The 16,372-nt window shown below is 43.3% G+C and overlaps 1 protein-coding gene across 4 annotated transcripts in view; it reads left to right on the top strand.

Moving 5' to 3' along the window:
* DYNC2H1 (dynein cytoplasmic 2 heavy chain 1) overlaps positions 1-16,372 on the top strand; it is a 438,789-nt gene that overhangs the window by 32,386 nt on the left and 390,031 nt on the right. For all 4 annotated transcript variants that reach the window (XM_061628720.1, XM_061628719.1, XM_061628721.1 and 1 more), the window contains 7 exons: positions 350-490; positions 583-681; positions 1,702-1,841; positions 1,987-2,215; positions 7,588-7,715; positions 9,573-9,688; positions 10,592-10,719. In XM_061628720.1, the coding sequence (XP_061484704.1) occupies positions 350-490; positions 583-681; positions 1,702-1,841; positions 1,987-2,215; positions 7,588-7,715; positions 9,573-9,688; positions 10,592-10,719 (981 nt within the window). The remainder of the gene's footprint in view (positions 1-349; positions 491-582; positions 682-1,701; positions 1,842-1,986; positions 2,216-7,587; positions 7,716-9,572; positions 9,689-10,591; positions 10,720-16,372) is intronic.

Genomic DNA, 16,372 nt, shown 5'->3' with positions numbered 1-16,372 from the left:
TGGTGTGTATAGCCTGACTACAACAATAGTATATGTACACAGCTTTTAATAGGAAAAAGTGAAATTGAGAGTTCTTTCTCATCATCTCTGCAAGATAGTCCAGGTGAAAATGATAATCTCCTTTGTTAGTTTAATCTCATTTCTTCATTTCTCAATGGAGCAGCAGTCACAATAGGACGGGAGTTCTTACAGAGAAAGTAGTGGGCAGTTAATGTTCTCCTTGTAGCAGCTAATAGGAACTCTAAGGAGACTGACTTGCTCTACCTTAAGCAGTGGCAGTACTCTGTTATGAACAGCCAATGAAGTAAACATTTCTCCTTAATTTTCATGTATTTCCTTTCTTTGATAGCATTCAAAAGCGGAGGGACAGATAACATGGGACAATCCTAAAGAGCTTGAAGCATATATCAAGAAGCTCCAAAGTGCAGCAGAAAGGCTTGCCACAGAAAACAGAAAGTTAAGGAAATGGCACACTATTTTCACAGAAAAGGTATGTTTGACTGGCATATACTAATTTGTTGTATTCTTTCCTTCTGTTTCATTGATGACAGCCTTTAGCATACTTTAAATTCTTCTTGATAGGTTGTTGGCCTAATGAACATTGATCTGCTTCGGCAACAGCAGCGCTGGAAAGATGGCTTGCAGGAACTCCGAGGAGTGTTTTCCAGCCTTGAGACACAGGCATGGTTTCATTGTTACTTAAATTTTACTTAAATAGTGTGGGAATTTAATATGTATATATGTAAAGATGAACTTACAGAACTTTTCCCCCCAACATGTTTATTAAAAATATCAGTTCATTGAAAATGTGGATATATTTGGAAATATTTGCAGTGAGTGTAATGTTAGGTTCAGCCATGGACCAGGTTTATTGCTGGGGATCCTGCTTTTATTGCAACTCACTGACTGGCCTGAACCACGAAAGTATCTCCCATAAATTTCCTCACATAGTTGCTCAGCAGATTTTTAAAAATGAGATAAGGGTTTATATAATGTCCTGAGCCAGAGGGATTAGCTGGAAACAATGAATTTCATTTTAAATGCTTAATATACATTTATATATTTTCCCAATTAAAGATGCTGTGTATCAGAATAAAAGCAACTCTTTCATCATCTGAACTATAATCACCTCTGGTTGGTTGCCAGGGCTGTGATATATCCATCCATTTTGTAAAAAAAAGCAGTGTGATGAAAGTTTTCAAGGAATTAATACCATTTAAAATGTTGTGAAAAAGTAACCTACCTAAATGTAAAACTAATAAGGCAAAAGGCATAAAATTATAGTCCCCAAACCAAAGTTCTGAGGGAGCCCTGATGCGTACAGCTCCTGGCTCTAGTTTGGGAACCTTCCACCTTAACTTTGATATTGTGGGGGATGCCACGCTTGTACTGGGATGCTGAGTTTCCTGTTATTTAAGAGAATGAGAATCTTGGTGCTCCTGTACTGGGAAGTTGGATTGAGGTGACTGAGTTGAAAGGAATCCAGTAGACTATTTAGTCCAATAATTAATTTAGTCCAATTATCTGCTATAAAGGTATACCATAGCCACCTAGTCCTCTATTAGATGCCAGAATAATATTTTCTTGAAAAGGAAGGACATTCCTAGGCAGCCTCCCTAGGCAATTTCTTCCCATGTTGAATTACATTTATAATTAAGAATTCTTAACCTATGACTACATTCTAATATTGTCAAATTATAGGGTTTTCTTTCACGTGACATGAAAGCATGGAGACAGCACTGGAACCATCAACTGTATAAAGCTCTGGAACATCAGTATCAAATGGGTTTGGAGGCACTCAATGAAAATCTGCCAGAAATAAACATTGATTTAACCTACAAGTAAGATATTTCTTTTAGTTAGTAAAATAAAAAATGCATATATTTCCATACCTGCTAACGTAGCTGCTGGTCTGCAACCAGACTGCTCCAGGGTGTGTGATTCTAAATATGCTAATTGTTAATGTACTTTAAAAACATTTTTCAGACAAGGAAGACTACAATTTAAACCTCCTTTTGAAGAAGTACGAGCAAGATACTATAGAGAAATGAAGAGATTCATTTCTATTCCGAACCAGTTTAAGGGAGTGAGTGAAACTGATGAGGAGTGCATTTTTTCGGTCATGACTGAAAGAAATGCAAGTGGATTTCTGACCACTTTCAGTAAAGCAGAAGACTTGTTCCGAAGATTGGCAGAAGTTGCAGACCAATTTAAGGTGCATAAATGTATTTGGTTCAAGGGCTTTTAAAGATGGGTGTTACAAAAGCAGTTTAACATACCTTTGTATTAATTTGTGCTTAGTCAAGCGCCTGAGAGCCTCTTCACATTTCATGTGGTAACCATGTTTGTTACAGAACCACTGCAACAAACATGTGTGAATATAAGAAGAGCCTGTTGGGTCAGGCCAGTGGCCCATCTAAGAACATAAGAAGAGCCTGCTGGATTAGGCCAGTGGCCCATCTAGTCCAGCATCCTGTTCTCACAGTGGCCAACCAGGTCTAGCATTCTGTTCTTACAGTGATCAACCAGATCCCCATGGGAAACCTGCAAGCGGGACCTTAGTGCAAGAGCAGTCTCCCCTCCTGCAGTTTCCAGCAACTGGTATTCGGAAGTATACCACCTCCTGCTACAGAGGTGGAGCTTAGCCATCATGGTTAGTAGACACTGATAGCCTTACCTTCCATGAATTTGTCTAATCTTTTAAAGCCATCCAAGTTGGTGGTCATCACTGCCTCTTGTGGAACAAATTCCATATTTTAAGTATGTGCTGCATGAAGAAATACTTTCTTTTGTCTGTCCTGAATCTTCTAACATTCAGGTTCATTGAATGTTCATGATTTTCTAGTGATATGTGTGATGGAGTAAGATTTTCCTCTGTCCACATTTGCCATGCCATGCACAATTTTATACATGACTAGCATGTCACCTCTTAACCACCTTTTCTCTAAACTAAAAATCTTCAAATTCTGCAACCTTTCCTCATAGGGGAATTGCTCCACCTCCTTGATCAATTTGGTTGCCCTTTTCTGAACCTTTTCCAACTCTACAATATTCTTTTTGAGGTGAGGTGACCAGAACTGTGCACAGTATTCTAAATGCTGTGTAGGTCCAACACGCCTCCCTTAACACTCAAGGATTTGCACTAGACTGCAGTGATTGGCTGTACCTCCCCAATATGTGCCTACTGCATGCTAATTAATAACATTTGCTAGCCGTGTAAACATATTTACTCAGATGTAAGTTCCATTGAGACCAAGAAAAGAAAAAGGAAAGAGTCGGGGGGAGTGTGGAAATTGTGGAATGACCAGCTGCTGAAGAACAGCTGGAAAATGTGGATCACAGACACTGTGTTTAAAATAATTAATTTTTGAAGTGAATTTCAGAAGTGTAGGAGTAGCTGTGTGTGCAGAAAGCAGAGTGTGGAGTCCAGTATATATGTAAACATTCTTTAAGGGCTGGATATACACGGTACATGTGGAGACTCCCTCTGTTGCATCATGTGCTTCTCCAGTGGGCACCAGGACACCCCCAAGTGGGTACTGTCTTCCTTTGCTAGTGCTTGAGGCAGAAAACAGTTAACACTCCAATAGACTGTCACTGCAGCCCCTCCCATGGAGTGCTAGTTTGTTTTTCCTGCCTCACTTGAGCAGTACTGTTATTCACCTTGCTCTTCAGTCTGGCTAGCTTATATCCTTATTTAAGTTTAATTTAAATGTCGTTTCAAGTGATGGGGATGCTCAGCTGAAGGATCTTATAGACCGAAAGTTAGACATGGTGTTTAAGTAGGTACATGAGGCTACAGCACTGATTATACATGCGTCATGTGCAGCATCTGTGTTTTCAAGGGCAGCATCACTGTGGTTAGATGATGATTTGGACAATCCAAATCAGAATCCAGAGAGACTCAGGAAGACCATTCTGAAGCTTTCAGGAGCGGAGGCCTTTATTGCAGAAGCTACAATGGATGCAACACAATTTGCAGCCAGGGCTATGGTAGCTGAAGTGGTGGCTAGGCTCATCTTATGGCTTCTCTATTGAGAGGCAGATGCTACTTCCCATCTGGTGCTGGCTACAGAACCATATGCAGGCAAGAAATTGTTTGGTGAGGATGTTTTGAAGGATGTATTAGTAGAGACTAAAGAAAAGAAAAAGGCAATGCCAGTCACAAGCCAAAGAAGGAATGATGGGCTTTCCTTTCATTGCTATCAACCGTACCAGTCATTTCGTCCATCTAGATTTGGAGGAAGAGGGCAAGATTACTGTTCAACAGACAAGCCTGGGCTCGTCCTAGATTCCAGTCTCGCAACCTGGTTCCTGGTGAATGTAGTGAAGAGCCACTTAATCCCACAGCAACATCTGCAGCATCTGGGGGCATTGATAGACACAGAATTGGAGACAATGTCTCTTTCAGGAGAAAGTGGAGAAGATAAAGCTAGCTGTTTAACCATTGCCAGAGGATCTAATGGTCTTAGCAAAGGTTTTGGGCACGCTACTCTCGCCTATCCCAATCACACCATGGGCAAGATTTCATGTTCGGTCTCTACAGTGGATATTGTTACCTTACCAGTAGCAGATAGCACATTCCAGACACGTCCAGGTTCCACTAACAGCACAACTGAGGGCAGTTCTACGGTGGTGGGCAAAGGATTGCAACTTACGCAGAGGTGTCCCTTTAAATAACCCACCACGGGAGATTGTTACAACAGATGCATGTTTACGTGGTTGGGGGGCTCACTGCAGAGGCCACATTGTACAGGGATCGTGATCCCCCCAGGAAGCGAAACAAAGCATCAACTTACTGGAGCTTCAGGCAGTGCAATTGGTGCTGCAGCATTTTGTGCCGTTTTCCCACCTCCAGCATGTGATGTTGCGGACAGACAACAATTCTGTCAAAGCATTCATAAACCGTCAAGGAGAGATGAAATCACAGATGCTTCACCTGGAGGCAGCACGTCTGCTATCCTGGACAGAGAGGGCCCTGCACTCACTGGCAGCAGAATACATAAGGGGAGTGGACAACGTTCAAGCGGATTGGTTAAGCAGACTGGATGTGTTGCCGGGAGAGTGGCAACTTCACAAGGAGGTATTCAAACAGATCCACAGAAGGTTTGGAAGGGTGGACGTGGACCTTTTTGCTTCAGATGTCAATCATCAACTGAGAAGGTACTACACACGGTACCCATCATTAGTGGCAGAAGGTGTAGATGCACTGAATTGTCCTTGGCCATCAAGAACACTTTACGTTTTCCCCCCATTCCCTTTGTTGGCTTGGGTGCTGAAGAAAGTGAGACTAGAGAGGGCCAGTGTCGATTCTAATTGCACCAAATTGGCCAAGGAGGCCATGGTTCTCAGAACTGATCAGTCTCTCCATGGAGCCTCCATGGTCTCTGCCTCTTCGACCTGATTTGCTGCTACAGGGATCTCTATGGAACCCTGATCTGCAGTGGTTGAGCTTAACCGCATGGAAGTTGAGCAGGGCAAACTGCTGAGAACAGGGCTGCCAGTGGATGTAGTAACCACCATATTGGCATCTCGAAGACCTTCCACAACAAGGAACTATCAGTATACCTGGGCTGTGTTTTTGTGAAGGTGGAACAGCAACCTTGTGAGAACTGGAAGGTCAGGAATTGTGGAGTTATCTTTTCTAAATGAGGGTTTGAAGCATGGGTTGAAGCCCAACACTTTGTGGAGACAATCTTCGGCACTGGCAACAGTGCTTTCTAAGTCTTCATCAGGGTCACTAGGTGCTCATTCATATCTGAAACAGTTCCTAAAAGGGGTTTCTCCATCGATTTCCTATGTGGGACCTTCACAAACTGTTGTCAGCTCTCCAAAAGCCACCTTTTGAAGCTCTGAAAACTGCCACTCTGCGGATAATGTCTTTCAAGGTGCTATTTCTGATGGCACTAACTTCAGCTAGATGGGTGACTGAACTGGGAGCTCTCTCAGTAGCAAAACGTGTTTGTATTTTCCACAGCAACAGAGTCATACTCTGGACAGATTCTACTTTCATTCCAAAAGTAAATACAGCCTTTCACCATCAGCAGGCTTTAGTGTTGCCAACATTTTGCCTGTCACCAAAGCATGCTCTAGAACGTGCCTGGCATTCCTTAGATGTGCAACGAGCACTTAAGGTTTATATTAACAGGACAAGATCAATAAGCCAGACAGATTCATTATTCTTTTCTTACCACCCAACTACTCTGGGTAAAAAGGTGTCATCTTCTACTCTGTCAAGATGGATGAAGGGGTGTATTGCCTTAGCGTACAGTTCACTGAACATGCCATTGCCATCCAGTATTGTAACACATTCAACGAGGGCAGCAGCTGCTGCTGCAGCAAATGATGCAACAAATGCAGCTATACAAGAGATTTGTTAGGCAGCCACTTGGGCTAACCTGAATACTTTCACAAAACACTACAAAGTAGATGTTTATGCATCTGCAGAAGCAGCCTTTGGTAGGCGAGTTATGCAGCAGGTATTAAAAAAAATTAAAGGGTTATGTGCCCACGCATACAATAGGTCAGCTCTGGCACATCCCACTTGGGAGTGACCTGGTGCCCACTGGAGAAGGAACCATTTTACTTTCCAGAATGGTATTTCGCTGTGGGCATCAGGACATCGCCAAGGCCCACCCTGGAATGCAAAAGATAATTACCGTTTTAAAGAGAATGGGTGGAGACTAAAGGGTCAGTCCCAATCAGGCCTAGTAGTGTGAAAGTTTTTTAGTTTCAAGTTAATTATAGATGACTTAAGGTTGTCACAGTTTCTACTTGTGTTATGAGGTTATATTTTTAAGCTTGGCCAGACAGCGAACTAACACTCTAATAGAGGTGATGGTCCGTTGGAGTGTTAACTCTTTCCTGCCTCAAGCACTAGAAAAGGAAGACAGTGCCCACTTGGTGGTGTCCTGGTGCCCCCAGAGGAAAGCCTTTCTGGTGAGTAAAACGGTTCCATTTCTGTGGAACTGGATGAGGTGCAGCCATGGCAGTCCCTCCATGCCTGTTTGAGGGCAACCTGTGGCCTGAGTCGACCAAAGCAAACAGTTGAATCTTCTGGAGAGTTTGAAAAGTCCACCTGAGGCCAGATTGGTGTTCATGGAAGGGCTGGCTGTGAAGGAGGGAACCCTGTGCTGGGAATAGTGCACTCAACAGAGCACATCATGCATGTTGTAAAATTGATGAAAGGAGCAGATAGGTGATAGTGCAGTGATCTGAGGCTTGCAAACATAGAGGTCTTCTGTCCTGCAGTTCCTTCTCATTTCTTTGGGAAGTGGCCTCATGAATCCATAGCCTCTATAATGTGCAGCACCCTTCCACAATCCAGCATGAGATGCCCCCATGGACAGTGATGGCCCAGGGAGTGGTACACAGCTGCATACCACCGATTTCTGGAGCAGATAGATGGGATTGTATTTTGATTTATGATGGCATGAGTTTATGCAGCCAAATTCATCAGAGGCATTTTAGTCATGTTTTATTTGTCTATCCCAAAGGTTAGAATTCAGTAAAAAAAAATATCTTCAGCATTTTATAAAAAGGATCTTTCATTTTCTCTGTTACAAAAACATGGATCCTGTGATAAAGGAGTGGGTTATATTTGGACAAGTAGATATGGAAGCTCTGGTGGAGAATCATCTTTTCAATGAACAGGATTGGGAAAAAAATTTCAAAGCCCTGAAAGTGAGAGGAAAAGAAGTGGAGCGCCTTCCAAGGTATTGTATAGTGGAAGAATTATATATGAATAAATAGGTTCCTGTGTATGTTAGTTTTGATAGCATGAACTGTATGAACAAACTCATTTTCTGCATGAATAATATTTTAGTGGAATTTTGATACACATCTTACTCAGGGTAACTTTCTCTTTGTGTGGGTGGATCTGGAGCAGATATAAGGAGAACAAACCTATTAGGCAGTCTCATATGGAGGGGGGTGCTTCTTGAGATATTTTGGTCCCAGGATGTTTAGGGCTTTAAAGATCAAAACCAGCATCTTGAATTAGGCCTTGAGATAATTTGAAAATCACTGAACATGGAAATGGACTGCCTTCAAGTCGATCCAGACTTATGGCTACTCTAGGAATAGGGTTTTCATGGTAAGCGGTACTCAGAGGGGGGTTACCATTGCCTCCCTCTAAGGCTAGTCCATCCCAGCTGGCTAGGGCCTGCTCAGCTTGCCACAGCTCCACAAGCCAGCCCCTTCCTTGTCTGCATCTGCCAGCTGGAGGGCAACTGGGCTCCTTGGGACTATGCAGCTTGCCCACAGCTGCGCAGGTGGCAGGGCACGTAACCCCTGAGCCCCTCACTGTGGGGGTGATCTGTAGCTGGCCCTTGACACCCAGGAGACACGAGAGGGGATTTGAACTCACAGACTCTGGACTCCCAGCCAGGCTTTCCTCCCCACTGTGCTATACCAGCTCTTCAAAATCACTGAAGCTGGTACTAAATCAGTATTGAAAACCCAGCAACCACAGTTGAACCAGTAGAATTGTCTGGGCTATTTTTAAGAAAAGTCCCACATAGAGTGTGTTACACTAGTCTAGTCTGGAGGTGACTATGACGTGAACCCAGTTCTATTTGACAAACAGAAAAAGAGAAAGATTCTAGTTGATAGAAAGACACTTTCTGCATAGGATACCTGAAAAATCCTGAAGAAAACAACAAACAAGATGCAGAGAGTTGGGAATTGGGAACAAGAGGAAAGGAAGGGAAATAGCTAGAGAGAGTTAAATTGTGATCTGTGGGGTTGGAATGTCTGAAGAGAAGCAGTGTGGGATAGCCTTCTGGTGGGGTCCCAAAAATCTGAACAACATGGAATGTGAGGGAATGTTTTCTGTTCCAGGTGTATCAAGCTTCTCAGTAACACCATAGAAAAGTATCCCAAAGTATTTTATGTGATTGGCTGCTATGTCTCTTGGGATTTTACCAAAACATGATACCTACTCAGTTGAGATCACTGCTTTTCCCTGGGGCTGAATCCATCATGTGTCAGTGTCCGTGTCACCTATTGTCCAGACACAGGAAAGTTCAGAGTCAAATAATACCTGGCTCCTTCTAGTCCTCACCTCAGTCTATTTCCTGGCTTTGTCCAAGGTGGTACTTTCTTCTCACCTCTTCTTCTCCTTAACAATAAACTGCTTTTTTTTGTTACACTCCCCTCTCCTCATCCCTCATACATGAGAGAAGGTGATTGGAAGAGAAGGTGATTGGAAGCTTCCACTGCTGCTTTTGAATTAACCACAGTTTCTTGTTCTATTCAGACATGAGAAACTGTTTATTTTAACTGTGGTCAGTTGACAAACTAGGCTATCAGACCACAAACTGTGGTTTATTTATAAGCAATACAGAAGCTTTCAGTCATTTCAACTTGTGTGTAAAAGAAGATGGAGGCGTGGGAGAAGAGGATGACCCTAAGGTTTGTGTAGGCTCAAGCATATAATGACAAATCATGGTTTGTAGTTACATCTGAACTAGGCCAGTTAATAATATTTCAAATTTGTACTGTTTAAAGTTTATTTTTACCTTTGATTATATTCCATATTGTTATACAGTCTGTTGTCTTAATTCTTGTAGCACTGTGAAAGTAGATTGCATAATCGTGAATTGCAACCCTGTGAAATCTGTGGTTGATGATCTTATCCAGAAGTTGTATGATCTTCTTGTGATGTCTTTGAGAAAGTCTGTACAAGGTAAAACCCAAAACAGGGAAACATTTTTGCTAAAGTTTTAGAAAATAGTAATAAATACTTCTCTCCTGCTCTCTGTGAAAAACAGTTACTTTGGTGCTCAGTTGCATAATCTATAATACCTTTTTTATTAAGAACACTGATTTGTAATAGTAAACTGTCTTACCTAAGATCCAATGTCCATATTTACTGTCTAGTAAGTACTATTAACTGTAGCAGGATTAAGCATTCTTAAGAGATATTTTATCAAATAAACGGCTTTCAACTGTATTGTTCACTATTGTTGCCTTATTAAGGGCTGGGCATTATTTGTAGTAAAGTCCCAAATGAAATCTGTGTTAAAAGCCAGTTAGCCTTCTGCTTTGGTTCAGTTGCTTATGCTGGTGTTTTTTTTTTTTTTATGGGTGAGGGCTCTTCCCTGAAGTAACACCCTCCTGATGGTGGTGTTGTGCTCACCAGGATGGGGTGAGGTAGTGGTAGGCTTGAAGTTGGCAACAGCTCCTTCTGGGGCTCCCCCAACCTCATCACCTTGCCCCACCCTGCCCCGATGAGTGCAGTGCTGCCAGCAAGACGATGGTGTTGCTGCTAGAAGGGAGCTTCTGCCACTTCAGCGGCCTCCCACCCCTGTTGCTGATTAGATGTATGCTGATTTTATGTGGGAAATGAAACATAGGAAGTGGTTCTGACTTGGAACCACTTCACACAATGATTTTCTGGGTGGATATGTATTTTGTATCAGCAAACTATAACACATGCATTGCATTTCATATGGATGTTTGTTTTGGGTAAGTTTTTACCATGTAGGAAATCATTGTATGTGAAACCACCTATTATAGATGTGATTAATTGTTAATTGGTATCAGTGGATTTAAAAAAATAATGATTTTTCTATTTTCCTTTATGTAGCTCATCTACATGATATTTCTTCATTTCTCAATGATGCCATGGAAACCTTAATAACAAGGCCCCAAACTGTAGATGAAATAACAGAAGATAATTTAAAATATAAAAACCTAAAAGAAAAAAAAGCAGAGGTAATCGTTTTCTGTACAATCAAGTTCCAACACACGGAGGGATCTCTGTAGGATACCACAGAGGCTCTTGCACCCAGCATGTACACATAGGCATTCAGAATGCCAGGCTGTTATGGCGAATGGAAATATGTGTCTACTTTTCATATCCCATTACAGCTTTCCTCACTTTGCTTAGCTGAATGGAAGGGCTAGGCTGGATTGGGGATATGGGAAGTGCTCACAAGAATCATTAACTTTCCACATTAAAATAATAGGCCAGAAGAGTGCAAGCAACTGGACAGCTTCAAACAAGGCAGGAAAACGAATTGCTACTCCAAGAGAGGGGTGTCTTGATGCTGTTGGAGTGATGATGTTTTCCTGCCTCAAGCAGTTGGAGGAACACAATCTCACATGGTGCTCACTTGAGAATGTAGGGCTCTGTTAATGGTCTATGGGGATCCCTCTCCATAGAGGTGCTGTATCTGTGATGGACAGGATTGAACCCTTGTTGTTCAAGTTAAAATGATGAGTTCCAAAAATAATTAAGAATATTGGGTTGTATCTAAAGCAGCGGCAGGTGGCATAGCGGCACTTCCATTTTCTCTCCATCCCATGCACCCCCCAATCTTGGAGGGTCTTCCAATCCTCCGGAGCTGATATTGAGGGTGCGTGGGGATCTGCAGAGGAGAGGAGGGTAATGTTCTGTTCCACTGGGGCAAGTCTCAACACTAGCAAAATGGAAGTATTGGATACTGCCCATTGCTATTAAATTATAATTTTAAATCCTCATTGCTGCAGTTGCATTAAAAGGAAAATCAATTAATTTTATTAGTCTGCCTGGAAGTTCTGTTAAACTGTATTTATCTAAGAACATAAGAACATAAGAAGAGCCTGCTGGATCAGGCCAGTGGCCCATCTAGTCCAGCATCCTGTTCTCACAGTGGCCAACCAGGTGCCTGGGGGAAGCCCGCAAGCAGGACCCGAGTGCAAGAACACTCTCCCCTCCTGAGGCTTCCGGCAACTGGTTTTCAGAAGCATGCTGCCTCTGACTAGGGTGGCAGAGCACAGCCATCATGGCTGGTAGCCATTGATAGCCCTGTCCTCCATGAATTTGTCTAATCTTCTTTTAAAGCCACCCAAGCTGGTGGCCATTACTGCATCTTGTGGGAGCAAATTCCATAGTTTAACTATGCGCTGAGTAAAGAAGTACTTCCTTTTGTCTGTCCTGAATCTTCCAACATTCAGCTTCTTTGAATGTCCACGAGTTCTAGTATTATGAGAGAGGGAGAAGAACTTTTCTCTATCCACTTTCTCAATGCCATGCATAATTTTATACACTTCTATCATGTCTCCTCTGACCCGCCTTTTCTCTAAACTAAAAAGCCCCAAATGCTGCAACCTTTCCTCGTAAGGGAGTCGCTCCATCCCCTTGATCATTCTGGTTGCCCTCTTCTGAACCTTTTCCAACTCTATAATATCCTTTTTTGAGATGAGGCGACCAGAACTGTACACAGTATTCCAAATGCGGCCGCACCATAGATTTATACAATGGCATTATGATATCGGCTGTTTTATTTTCAATACCTTTCCTAATTATCGCTAGCATGGAATTTGCCTTTTTCACAGCTGCCGCACACTGGGTCGACATTTTCATCGTGCTGTCCACTACAACCCCGAGGTCTCTCTCCTAGTCGGTCACCGCCAGTTCAGACCCCATGAGCGTATATGTGAAATTCAGATTTTTTGCTCCAATATGCATAATTTTACACTTGTTTATATTGAATTGCATTTGCCATTTTTCCACCCATTCACTCAGTTTGGAGAGATCTTTTTGGAGCTCTTCACAATCCCTTTTTGTTTTAACAACCCTGAACAATTTAGTGTCGTCAGCAAACTTGGCCACTTCACTGCTCACTCCTAATTCTAGGTCATTAATGAACAAGTTGAAAAGTACAGGTCCCAATACCGATCCTTGAGGGACTCCACTTTCTACAGCCCTCCATTGGGAGAACTGTCCGTTTATTCCTACTCTCTGCTTTCTGCTTCTTAACCAATTTCTTATCCACAAGAGGACCTCTCCTCTTATTCCATGACTGGTAAGCTTCCTCAGAAGCCTTTGGTGAGGTACCTTGTCAAACGCTTTTTGAAAGTCTAAGTACACTATGTCCACTGGATCACCTCTATCTATATGCTTGTTGACACTCTCAAAGAATTCTAATAGGTTACTGAGACAGGACTTTCCCTTGCAGAAGCCATGCTGGCTCTGCTTCAGCAAGGCTTGTTCTTCTATGTGCTTAGTTCATCTAGCTTTAATAATACTTTCTACCAGTTTTCCGGGGACAGAAGTTAAGCTAACTGGCCTGTAATTTCCAGGATCCCCTCTGGATCCCTTTTTGAAGATTGGCGTTACATTTGCCACTTTCCAGTCCTCAGGCACGGAGGAGGACCCAAGGGACAAGTTACATATTTTAGTTAGCAGATCAGCAATTTCACCTTTGAGTTCTTTGAGAACTCTCGGGTGGATGCCATCCGGGCCCGGTGATTTGTCAGTTTTTATATTGTCCATTAAGCTTAGAACTTCCTCTCTCGTTACCACTATTTGTCTCAGTTCCTCAGAATCCCTTCCTGCAAATGTTAGTTCAGGTTCAGGGATCTGCCCTATATCTTCCACTGTGAAGACAGATGCAAAGAATTCATTTAGCTTCTCTGCAATCTCCTTATCGTTCTTTAGTACACCTTTGACTCCCTTATCATCCAAGGGTCCAATTGTCTCCCTAGATGGTCTCCTGCTTTGAATGTATTTATAGAATTTTTTGTTGTTGGTTTTTATGTTCTTAGCAATGTGCTCCTCAAATTCTTTTTTAGCATCCCTTATTGTCTTCTTGCATTTCTTTTGCCAGAGTTTGTGTTCTTTTTTATTTTCTTCATTTGGACAAGACTTCCATTTTTTGAAGGAAGACTTTTTGCCTCTAAGAGCTTCCTTGACTTTGCTCGTTAACCATGCTGGCATCTTCTTGGCCCTGGCGGTACCTTTTCTGATCTGCGGTATGCACTCCAGTTGAGCTTCTAACATAGTGTTTTTAAACAACTTCCAAGCATTTTCGAGTGATGTGACCCTCTGGACTTTGTTTTTCAGCTTTCTTTTTACCAATCCCCTCATTTTTGTGAAGTTTCCTCTTTTGAAGTCAAATGTGACCGTGTTGGATTTTCTTGGCAATTGGCCATTTACATGTATGTTTAATTTAATAGCACTGTGGTCACTGCTCCTAATCGGTTCAACAACACTTACATCTTGCACCAGGTCCCGGTCCCCACTGAGGATTAAGTCCAGGGTTGCTGTCCCTCTGGTCGGTTCCATGACCAACTGGTCTAGGGAATAGTCATTTAGAATATCTAGAAACTTTGCTTCTTTGTCATGACTGCAACACATATGCAGCCAGTCTATGTCCGGGTAGTTGAAGTCACCCATTACTACCACCTTTCCTAGTTTGGATGCTTCCTCAATTTCATATCTCATCTCAAGGTCTCCCTGAGCATTTTGATCAGGGGGACGATAGATCGTTCCCAGTATTAAGTCCCTGCTGGGGCATGGTATCACCACCCACAACGATTCTGTGGAGGAGTCTGCCTCTTTTGGGGTTTCGAGCTTGCTGGATTCAATGCCTTCTTTCACGTATAGAGCGACTCCGCCACCAATACGTCCTTCCCTGTCCTTCCGATATAGTTTATATCCAGGGATAACCGTATCCCACTGGTTTTCTCCATTCCACCAGGTCTCGGTTATGCTCACTATATCAATGCTCTCCTCTAAGACCAAGCACTCCAGTTCTCCCATCTTGGTTCGCAGGCTCCTAGCATTAGCGTACAGGCACTTGTAAGCAGTGTCTCTCTTCAAGTGTCTTTGGCACTTGTGGTTAGGCCTGTGGTAATTTTGCTCTCCTGAATTTATATCCTGTGCCCCTGCTCTCACAATGCCTACTTCTAGGCCTACCCCTTTTAAAATTTCATCATTTCTTTGGTTTTTATCCCAGGGGGGAGGTTTATTCCGAACCGGACCTTTCTCAGCTCCTGTCGGATTTCCCCCCTCAGTCAGTTTAAAAGCTGCTCTGCCACCTTTTTAATTTTAAGTGCCAGCAGTCTGGTTCCATTCTGGTTCAAGTGGAGCCCGTCCCTTTTGTACAGGCCCGGCTTGTCCCAAAATGTTCCCCAGTGCCTAACAAATCCAAACCCTTCCACCCGACACCATTGTCTCATCCACGCATTGAGACTGCGAAGCTGGGCCTGTCTGGCTGGTCCTGCGCGTGGAACCGGTAGCATTTCAGAGAAAGCCACCTTGGAGGTCCTGGCTTTCAGCATCCTACCTAGCAACCTAAATTTTGCTTCCAGGACCTCACGGCTGCATTTCCCCATGTCGTTGGTGCCAACGTGCACCACGACCACTGACTCCTTCCCAGCACTGTCTACCAAACTATCTAAACGACGGGCGATATCCGCAACCTTCGCACCAGGCAGGCAAAACACCTTGCGGTCTACACGCCCATCACACCCCCCACTGTCTATGTTCCTAATGATCGAATCACCCACTACAAGGATCCCTCCACCCCCTGGAGATATATCCTCGGCACGAGAGGATAGCTGCTCATCCCCCAAGGAATGGGTCCCTTCTAAGGGATCGTTTCCCTCTTCCTCAGCTGGATGCTCTCCTTCCCCAAGACCATCGTTGTCCATGATAGCAGGAGAGCTATCATCATTGGAGTGGGACACAGCTATAACGTCCTTGAAGGCCTCCTCCACACACCTCTCTGCCTCTCTCAGCTTTTCCAGGTCCGCCAACTTGGCCTCAAGGAAATGAAGTCGTTCCCGGAGAGCCAGGAGCTCATTGCACCGACAGCATACTCACGACTTCTGTCCAACAGGCAGATAGTCGTACATGCTGCAGGCGGTGCAAAACACTGGAAAGCCCCCACACCCCTGCTGGCTTCTTACCTGCATAGTTTTGTTTAAGGTTTATTACGTCAATGGGTTGGAGACTGCGGTTTAGTTGAGGTCAGGGAACAGACGGGCAGAGTGGGGGGCCCTGGCCTCGCCCTGCTGCCGAACTCGCTCTACCTGTTGATAATTATAAGCACAATTAGAAAAACTAGGAATTGAATTCAGAAGTACAACATTTTAAAGTCTTCCGAACTTGTTTTCTTGGGTAGTGGAACTGGAAGTTGAACCATAGTTTGAATCTGTAGCATGCACAGGTTTATTTATGGTTTTTTTTCTTATTTTGAGGTGAATATGCTGTAAGAGAAATATTTTGGGATTACGAGTCACTGTTAGCCTGTATTTCCATTTTTCTGGCTTATACAATATATAGCTGAAACTTCCAAGTACACCAGTAGTGTAAATCCTATTAAAACAACTTTTGCTAACTGAAATGTTTTGTTAAATACTTAGAGATTCTTGTTGATTAAGGGCGCAATCCAACTCTCATTTATACTGGGCTGAGGGGTGTTGGATGTGGCAGATCTCCAGATGAGCCAGCTGGGTCCTGCCTCAACCAGGCTATGCTGACGTAAGTCCCTCAGCCCAGCTCAGCTGGGGATCAGCTGGCCCAGCCTGACTCAATCAGTGTTTAGCCATCTCAGCTGAGACTGGCATAAGTGAAGCTGGTGTGAGTCCTGAAAAA

This window comes from Rhineura floridana, chromosome 5 (genome assembly GCF_030035675.1).
Source record: "Rhineura floridana isolate rRhiFlo1 chromosome 5, rRhiFlo1.hap2, whole genome shotgun sequence".
NCBI lineage: Eukaryota > Metazoa > Chordata > Lepidosauria > Squamata > Rhineuridae > Rhineura > Rhineura floridana.
The sequence above is the reverse complement of the archived record's forward strand: the minus strand, read 5'-3'. Positions and strand labels throughout refer to the sequence as shown.